Below are 10,083 nucleotides of genomic sequence, written 5' to 3' on the forward strand. Positions count from 1 at the left end.
GTCATCATCGTCGTCCTCGTCGTCGCCGCCGCATAACGCGACCACGGGAAGTTTGCTATTCGACTGTTTACACGGACGAAACGATAGCCACGGTGGTACGCGCGCGAGTAAGAGAAAGAGAGAACGAACCAGACCAACGGTGGAAGAGGAAAGCAAGCCGAAGGAGGGGGATGTGTGCGTGGGAGGAGAAAGAGATCCCGGAGGGCGACTTTTCTTTTATTTGAGCTTGACACTTCGCCGTGAACGCGCGCACACACCGGAAGTACCGAACCGCCGTCGGTCTTCTTCTTTTTCTTCGGCACGTTTGCGCGTCCGGTCCACGCCTCGACAACACCGAGCCCGAATCGAGAAATCAGACGCAATATCTCGAAGAAACGCGGATCCGCATAACAGAACTAGTACTCGACGTTGTGGAGGGTGCGAGCATCACTGACAGGATGCCACGATACGTGAGAGCGAGCGCGGCGAACAAGGGTGTCGCGACGGGCGTTTTCGTCGTCGGCCGAGGATAAACGGTTCTTCGTCGTTCTTCCTTCGGATCCGGAAGTGTCCTCTCGTTTCGTGGGATGTGAAATATCCACGGGGCTAGATCGATCGCGGAAAAGGGAGTTACGCTAACATGTTTAATCTCGACGACGTATCGGTGCTACGTTCGCGACGATCGCAACAGCAGTGTCAGTGAAGTACGAGAACGAGAACTCGTCGAAGCGACTCGGAAGACGAAACAGACAAGGTATTTTCGTGTTTCGATCGATACCAACAGTATTTTTTCTCCAAAGACAAGAAGGAAGAAGCAACGACGTTCGTAGACCAAAGGTGATCGACTATCGTACCTCGAGAATCAGCGAAAACTACTTCCGGTAGCGGAGAAACCAAGGAACGGGAAAGAGAGGAGAAGGAAAAGAAAGGACGAAGAGAACGGGGTGAAAATCTACGGTGGTCGGTCGACGAACCGTTCGATCGTCATCGAGGATATTGTCCCGGGGTAGTTTTCGGAGCGACCCCTCGAAGCGGCGAAGCTGGAAGCTCTCGAATCGTACGGAACGTCAAAGCAGAAGCGCCGGTGCCCGGGGCGAGGAGGAGTCCTCGACGCGTGCCAGGCTGCTGATCACAGGCACCGCGCCAGAGACGGGAGACGAAGAGTAGGAGAGGGATTCGAAAAAAAAAACCGTACAGAAACAGAGGAAAAGAAAGAAAGAGAGACGGCATCGTCGTCTCTCGAGCGAGGGGTTCTTCCGTTCGGGTGCTAGGGGTGTGCAGCCTTGGACGAGGGGTCGCACTCGACTCTTTTAAAGTGGGCAAACCGCGCAAAGAATAAGAGACGTCCTCGGGGCGATGACAGGATGCCTCCTTCTCGATCAGGACGCGTCTACGAAGGACCACCGTCTAGGATCGCCATTAGAATCGGACCCACCATTGCCCTGTTGCTGATTCTCTTCGAGAATCGTCGGTAAGTGAAGCCTGCGCCGAAATTCGTCCCCTTTATCTTATCCTGCTTGATTTGTTATTATAATCATCGCACCGCGTGTTCGACTCGCGAACAAGATCATTTCCGTTCGATATCTTGTATCGTCCCGTCGAGGTTTCAGCTTCGATCGAGAATATTTATTTATTTTAGACCGGGCCACGGTCATCGTATACCGCATACCGCAGCAAGATAAATTGGACGTTGAACACAGATGCGAATCTGTCTTTGATCTCGCGAAACTCGCCCGCTGCCCTTACCTCTCCTATGTGATACACGATAGAGTCATCGCTGTGAATCGTATTTACTTTGAGAACAAAAGAGGTGTGAAACGACAAAAGTAAGTGCTACGAGATGTCGAAGAGAAGGAAAAAAGAACGGAGGGATAAAGGAGACGATAATTCGAGACGGTCGCGTACAATCGGTTGGTAAGAATCGACAAACCCGGTGACAACGCGACTCCGATTTCATCCTCCTGCTCGTTCTCTCCGCTCCTCTTCTCGTTCCATCTCTTACAGAAAAAATCTGTCAATAGAGACGCTTCGTCTCGACGGCGGTCGCATCGACGGTTCGGAGCAGAGTACAATGACGGAGTGCAAATAGGCCCTTTCAAGCAGCTCCGTGCCACGAACAACGAACGATCCCGCTGCGATCTTCATTATACCTCTTCGATACTGGCTGGCACTGTGTCGAACGCCTTGCACGCTCTAATCGAATCTTTCTTTGGCCAAAGGGGCGCTCGGTGGTCGGTTCGTTTCGCGTGACCAACATCCTTTAAACGAACAGCGGAGGAAATCGGCCATTTTCCGGAACGCGGAGTTAAACGCGGAGGATAGTTCCAGGAATCGCGATAAATTCCTTCGCCGGTTACTTCCAAGAATACGATTCGCTCTTGTCCTCGGTACACGAAACGACAAACATTCTCCACTATCTGTGACAATGTTGTGTCTTTGAGATAGAAGTGCCTACAGGCGTAGGTACGGCGCGGTCCGACCACTACGAAGCGTCCGGCGTACTCTCCTTCGTGCCCACGCGGCTTCTCGTAAATAATTACAAACAGCATCCGGGAACAAGGCCGTACGTGCACCGACACGCTGCTCGCATGCACGCGCGTAGATATAGGTACGCGTGCGCTTCGACGTATTTACGGAACGGCATTGAATTACGGCATCGCGAATAATTCCCGTGATGTAATGCCCGATAAACCAGTTTGCGCGACACGGCCGCTTAACACTCAGTCGCTGTTACACCAATTTCCCTCGACACCGTATAGAATACGCCTCCCCTCGTCCCTTTCGTCCGTTCAGTCTGCACTTCCTCTCGACGCACTTTCGCCGTCTTTCACCGATGTCGCTTCGACGCGGCTTCCGAACCGGCGATCGACCGAAAACATCGGGACGCGATACGACCAACCGGTGGAGGCGACCCATTCGCTTCGCGCGAAAATAAGACAAGCAAAGCGATTCGATATCTGCCGCAGGAATTCTCGCGAGTCACTCGTAACGAGTTCTCTCTCCGCGGGTATACCTCCATTAAACGCGAAATTCCGTTCCGTGATTCTCTCTCCGTGCCCCTCTCGCTCTTTCTCTCGTCCGTTTCCTTGCAAACAAGTTAAATAAAACACGTGCATCACCGACGCCATCTTGGATTCTTCGGCGACCCCTTGGATCATTGCAAAAATGCAGGACGCGCTCTCGCGTCTTCGACCTTTGATTTGCTCGACGATTTCCCACGAGTTCGGAGAACACGATCCGAAGATATGAACCGAGGGAGATCCAGCCTCTCTCTCCCCCTTATTACATATTTCCTCGATACGTACGCGCCTACCATACGTACGATACGTACGGTGCGAGCCGAAAGATAAAAGTCCAAAGTCCTATTTGTTTTCCCGTGCGACGACACGGGCGAAAAAGAGGAAGGGTAAAAATGAGAAACAACAAAGGAGTAATGGAGAGGAAAGGTAACGGGAGGAATCCCTGGACTCGGTCAGACTGGCACAGGTACGCGATGTCTTTGGTAATTTGTTTCGAGAAGTAAAGATCATTAATCTGCTTTCGGTAGATCATCAATAGCGCGAAAGATAACAGCGATGCAACGGTGTATCGGTAATGGGAGCCCTCAATAACCTCTGCGACCCTAAAATCTCGGTCTTCCTCCACCGTCCTTTCCCACACTACGTAGAAACCGAGCTGCCAGGACCTTCTCCTCGCCACCGACAACACACCACCACCACAGCCACCACCTTCGCCGCATCGTCCGCATCCTCTGGATACGTTCTTCCTTTTTCTTTTGTCCTCCGAGATCCCTTTATACGTCTCTTTTCTCTCTTTTCCACGTTCGCGCGGGTGCTATACACAGCTTTTACTTTAGGAGAAGCTCGTCGACTAATTTGTACCCGCAGATAACCGACCCACCGAGAATCTTGCACCCGTCCGTGACATCCTTCCAGACTCCGAAAGACGCCGAAAATCCCTCCGCAAAAAAATTGACCACATCGACCGGTCACCAACGAATAAACCGACTCCACGACGTACAGCTAAATCTCTTCTTCCGTCGCTGCAACGGGACGCGTTACCGTCCTCGTTCCTCGTCGAACGAACATTCGACGAAACGTCGCGCCTTTCTCCATCGACTTTGTACGTTCCAAAGTACTCGCGATACTTTCCATTTGGTCGCATTTCACGTGGAAATTAATTAACATCGGGTATTTGGTAACGCCAAAACACCGCTAGATAGAAGCTAACGCTTAAGATAAGGCTTTAAGAGCTCTTCTTCCGAGATACGAATGGCGTTATCGCGACGATGCGAAAGGACACAGAACGAATGGGGGCTGGAAAAAGGGTAGCAACCGAAACGACCGATACGAGGTAGGGATACGAACCATGAAAAAGACGAGCAGATATTCGGCTGGTTCTTTGAGAGCTATCTGCATCTTTGACCCCGGCCTCGTAAAATTGTCTAATGGAAAGCAGACGACGAGTGCTAGATGCACGCGAGTACGTATTAAAGCGCGAGCGCGGTGCAACGAACTCGGTCCGAAAGGATATCGGCGCAAAGCGGTTGTAGAATAATTTTACGTTTGGGCTACTTAAAGGCAGAGTTCGATTAATCAACGATGAATCCAAAAGCAGCCGCGTTCACGATCGGCAATTCGATAACAGAGGTGAACACGTGGTAACACAGTTGCAGAGAGCGAAACGAGGGATCGAAAGAAGATTGCGGCGTGCCATAAGTACGAGGAATGCCTTCGGCTAAATTCCCTGGAAGCAGAATCACTCAAAGGATCGTGCGCGACCGCATTCACGAAAAACCGACCATCTCCGCGCGAATTCGAATTTAATTGGTAAATTTACGTTTGATTTGCAGCGCAACCTGCTTAATGAGCAACTCCGTAGACGATTGGGTGAGCGGCGATGCCGTCGTCTGCAACGGTATTCCAGGAGTGACGAAGGAGCAACGCGAGCTATGCAACAGAAATCCGGACGTGACGGTGGCTGCGATCAAAGGGCTGCAAATGGCGATAGACGAGTGTCAGCATCAGTTCATGTGGCATAGGTGGAACTGTTCGACCCTGACGCCTAGAATCCGAACACAGCAGAGCAGCGTACTCTTTCAGAGAGGTAAGAGAGAAGCGGGATCGCGAGCGCGCGCGTCATACACAACGACGAAACGTCGCACGACCTAAAAAAGTTTAAATGGCCGCGAACATAGGTGAAGCACGGTCTCTCTTACTCGGAGCGGATCGAGCCTCGGAAACCGGGGAAAAGGTGAAATCTTTTACGACGTCGTTGACGTCGACGAACCGGCGTAGGCGAGAGACGGACATGCTTCCTTAAATCAGAATACGATGTGTGTGCCTTGGTTGCGACCAGCTCCGAGAACCTGTCCCAAATCCACAAGCGGGAGCAGGAGAAGAGACCGGCCGAGACGAGAAGAAAAGAGATTGCCCCTCGACTGTCCTATTCCAGTGTGACATATAAATTCGTCGTGGCGCGTACGTGCGTCGAAAGAGGAAACATATATCGTGTCGGACGAGTGCGCGAGAGCGCGACATCGAGCGCACCTGACCTGAAAGCTTAAGATCGTCCACAGCCACGATCTCGGTGCCCGCCACGTCTGTCTTCTCGTTATCTGTCTCCGTGGATCGGTACACCTTTTTTTGCTCACCGGTCAACAAAAGGTGTCGATTCCACAACTTTTTCCGGAGTTATTTCAAAGGACGCGACGACTCGAGACGCGTGTTGACTCGCGCTCGCTCTCCAAATTTCAAAGTTTCGACGAAAGAAAGTCGACGCGAAGCAAGTGCTCTTCCGATCGTTGGTCGGCTTGCGGGCCAATTTTCGAGGAAAGACCGAAGGAGGTCGATCGTCGTTCGAGTTCGACTTCGAAGTCAGAGGGCAGCAGCTTCCGAGAAACGGCCCGTACTTCGCCATTACCAACGGTTCCAGCTTTTTAAGAAACGACATCGGTGGCCAGGTGAGGGTCCGCGGTCGTTCGAGAAATCCACCGTGTCAAATTCGTGCTGGCTACGTATCTCGAAGAGAACGCGCGTCGTTAAATCTCTCGGACACGGTCCTCTCGTTGCTTCTTCTTTCATCCTCTCGACTCCAGCTCGCCCCGTTGCCTCTCTCTTCGCCTCCTCTCTCTCTCGTCCTGTCCTTCGGCACGTCTCACTTTTGCCACGTATTCGTTAAACCCCGGCAAAACGACTTAATGTATTATGAAATGTACACGAAACGGTCCTCTTCTTTCTCTTCTTCCGTCCCAGAGGCCTTCTTCTGACCCAGAGGCCCACACAAGGCGCGCTACGCACCGTTCGCTTGCTCGCCAGAAACAGCAACGCTATTTACAATCCGAAATACGGCAAGATCGTCTCGAAACGAGGTCTAAATTTTGTCAATCTCTTCGATGAAATTTTGTTTCTCCAACCGAGACATTTGACAAATTTTTACGGCTCGAATGGCTATAGCGAAAACGTAAAGTCTCGCCTGCCTCCAGCATAATCGAGTATAAAAAGCTACGGATCGTTGATATTAAGGTCAAAAGAATACGAGTCGAGAGTTGGTAACAGAAGGGTTAAGACAAGCGTTAAAGTCGAAACGACGCGACGAAGAAGAAGGCACACGCTCCCGTAAACATTACCGAGTGCGCGTACCCGCTACGCTATCTATTGAGTTATCTAAACAGTGATTTGGGCTTGACACAGGGTAGCAGGGTAAGGCCTGTGCGCCATCCGTCACCGCGTGCCTGCGTCAAGAGCCGAAGAGTAAAGAGGCAGCGTGGCCCTCTGTTGTGCACCTCAGCCTCGTTCTCTTCTTCCTTCCACCTCGGCTTCTCCACTGTCCGACACAAGAGACGTACAACTCCCCGTGGAGGATTTATTACGAGTCCCCTGTGCTCCTCTTACCACCGAACAGCACAAGCAGAAGCAACAGCAACGGCAGTTACAGTAGCTGCAGCCCTCCAACAGTTATCTGCATTATAAAACAGTTGCTGCCAATAGCCGTATAAAGCGCAAGCTTTCAACCACCCCTCCCACCGTGAGTCCATATAAAGAGCTGTTTTCGTTCTCTTTCGACTGGAAAGCCGGTCCTCGCCGAACGAAGAAGGTTATCATCCTTCGAAACGGAGAACGTGATATCCGCCGCTGCGGCAGAATTCGACCGGGGGCCCCTCGATCGTTCTTCGTCGTCAACGTTTCTATCGGAACAACGATCTGGAAGAAAGTCTGCTCGTCGCGTCGTATGCTCGATACTTTGCCTCGGTGTCGACTCTTTAACGTCGCCAGGTTTCGTACGGTCGACGAAGGGCGACGTAATCGAGCACCGGCTGTCCGATCTCGTTCACCGAAACGGATCCGTCCTGTCGGTCGATCGGTCCGTCCACGAATCCGTCGTTCGAAGACGATGCCGCGCCGCGCCGCAACATCTTTCGAGGTAAAAGGAGACATTCGGAGAACGTCGGACGAAATCACGACGCAAAGTTTCTCGACTCGTACGATGGTCCCGATGAAACGATCGCTCGTGGACGCGACGCGATCCGATACGACGCGATGCAGGCGAAATTAGAGAGAACCGTTGAAAATCGCGTGGAACTGGACGCGCAGTTTGTTGGCCGGGCCTTGACGCGAGTCGCGTTCGGAACCTGGTCTCGAAACGGAACGGACAAAAGGGCAGCTTGTCGAAGGGGGACGACGTAACGACAGCGCAGTGGCTCATCGGGTGTCGAGAACGAATACCACAAATCCTTTCGAATGTGCCTTTAGCGCGTCTCCCCGGTATCTCGTTCTCATGAATACTGCAAATACCGCCCGGTATTCGCGGATTGGAGTAGCTCTTTCTGGGCCTGAGAGGTGGGGTAGAGTAATGTGTGGGCATTGTCGAACAGTCGAGGAGAAAGGGACAGTTTCGACCGCGTATTCCATACCCACCGGCAGTCGTGTGTCGTATCGTTTGTAAGTTGACAGCCACCATTGCGGTTTGACGATCGGCCATCCGTCAATCCGACTCCAGCGACGCTTCGGAGACGAGAGGCCTTGGAGGCAGCGAAGAAAAAGTGCGTTTAACGTCGCATTACTTATCGAACTGGCCCAACCTAAACCTTTTATTCGTCGATGGACGAATTTCCAAATTCTACCTGCAAGCATCGATCGAAATCCACCTTCAGGGTCCTTTCCTCCGTGGTCGAGCTTCGACTTTGCTCGATTTCGTTCGATCTCGTGGATGGTCGAGCGTGTGCGCCAACGAAGCGCCAAAGAGAACGATCGAAAATCTTTCGACTTTGCAATGAGACCGAACGAGGGTCAAAAGACGGGCGTAAAATTAGCGTAAAACATCGAGAGATAGAGTGGAAGGCGAGGTGATCGCAGTCAGAGTTTGGCATTGCGTCTTCGGGAACCCCAGCGTGAGATCGTTTATACATGCAGTCAATGAATGCCCGCCGGCCGCCGCTGCTGATGGCCACGCTTTGTTTTGACGGACGGCTGAATAATCTACCTCTGAACTTCGTCTGATGGCTGTCTGTCGGCCGATCCGTCCAACGATCCGTCGAACTCGCTACCGAAGCTCCTTCTACGGAAGCTCGGCTCCACGGTGTCCCGCTGGTTCGCGTTCTCGTTGCTCACGGTAGAAGCGACGAACGTGATCGCCGCTGTCGCGTTGCGTATATTACTCTCGTCCGTAGACCGGCGTCACCGTGGACAAGCGGCAATTTGCTAACCGGTCCGCGTGTCTCTCGATCGCGTTCCCCTTCGTTTCCATCGTACACGAAAACCACCGTTCGATATCGAAGGAACGTACGCATTAAGAGAAGGATGATCGATCGTGACTTTAAGCTACGAACGATCATTCCTAATCGCGTTGACCTAATCTTCCATGACAACCGTGATCGCGTCGATACTTTACCGACGCGCAAAAAGGAGCATCGAATGAAAAAAGATTGTTGGTTGCAGGTTACAGGGAAACCGCGTTCGCGTTCGCAATTTCCGCAGCTGGGGTGGCGCACAGCGTGGCCCGCGCGTGCAGCATGGGACGGTTGCTCTCCTGCGGATGCGACCCGTCGAGCTACAAGGGTAAGCCGCCTGCCAAGGCCAGGGGCACCCAATGGAAGTGGGGCGGCTGCTCTCACAACCTCGACTACGGCATGGAGTTCTCGAGACAGTTCCTAGATACGCGCGAGAGGGCCGGGGATATACAGTCGATGGTCAATCTCCACAACAATCAAGCTGGCCGCTTGGTAAGCCGTTTGATTAATCTTCCCTTTCATTCTCCCTCTCTGTCCTCTGTCATTCGTCTTCCTTCTGCCGGAGTCTTGCTCTCTCGCGATAAATATTTCATTCCGTGACAATATACTTCTTCTCCCGGTATTTTTGTTCGTTCCATCAGGTTCCGCTGATTCTTCGCGTTTTAACGGTGATTCTTGCCTGCTGGTGCTAGAGCAACGCGAAAAGAAAGAAAACGAAGCGGAGAGCGAGAGAGGGAAAAAGAAAGCGATGAATAGGGGTGGAGAGGAGGGGTAGAAGTACAGCCCAGTCCGTTCCTCTCCACTATGCACCTCTCCACGCTCGGTCTCGCCTCGACGTTATTAAGACGAAGCCCGGGGCTGGACCACCCAGTCGTAGACTCATTAACTGTTTTGTACGCGACACCTCTTTGTTTAAAAGAAATTGCCCCCCTTTCTCTTCAGCCGCTGTTCATGCGACTCTTGGCCATTCCGCGCGCACTCGCTACACCGAACCGCGTTCCGTAACCGTTCGTCGACAGTCGCGACGTACCTTTTTTCCTTCGGTCCTCGTGATTGTCGTTTAATTCGTCGAACTTTGCCTCCTCCCTTTCTCCCCATTATTCGATCACGACACGGAAATCGGTCAAATTTCAGGCGGTGGCGAGCAATATGCAAGTGCGCTGTAAATGCCACGGTATGTCTGGTTCCTGCGAGCTCAAGACCTGCTGGAAAGTGGCGCCGGACTTCCGAATAGTCGGGAAAACGCTCAAAGATCGCTTTCGAAACGCCGTGTTAGTCGCGCAGAGCAACGACTTGGGAAGCGTGACCTCTTTGACCAGAGTGAGAGGATCGCGAAGGAGGAGGCCGGATCGCCAGAGGCAGAGGAAACATCGCGG

At 52.4% G+C, this 10,083-nt stretch overlaps 2 protein-coding genes across 3 annotated transcripts in view; one reads left to right on the plus strand and one right to left on the minus strand.

Annotated features, from left to right (window-relative positions):
• LOC100745430 (protein Wnt-6) overlaps positions 1-10,083 on the minus strand; it is a 58,962-nt gene that overhangs the window by 41,058 nt on the left and 7,821 nt on the right. The gene's annotated exons all lie outside the window — the stretch shown is intronic.
• LOC100742836 (protein Wnt-10a) overlaps positions 7-10,083 on the plus strand; it is an 11,910-nt gene continuing 1,833 nt past the window's right edge. The window contains exons 1-4 of the mRNA XM_012389598.3: positions 7-1,450; positions 4,832-5,085; positions 8,916-9,199; positions 9,842-10,083. Of these exons, the coding sequence (XP_012245021.1) occupies positions 1,344-1,450; positions 4,832-5,085; positions 8,916-9,199; positions 9,842-10,083 (887 nt within the window). The 5' untranslated portion in view covers positions 7-1,343. The remainder of the gene's footprint in view (positions 1,451-4,831; positions 5,086-8,915; positions 9,200-9,841) is intronic.

The sequence above is a fragment of the Bombus impatiens genome, unplaced genomic scaffold (genome assembly GCF_000188095.3).
Source record: "Bombus impatiens unplaced genomic scaffold, BIMP_2.2 scf_0647, whole genome shotgun sequence".
In the NCBI taxonomy this organism is placed as follows: Eukaryota; Metazoa; Arthropoda; class Insecta; order Hymenoptera; family Apidae; genus Bombus; species Bombus impatiens.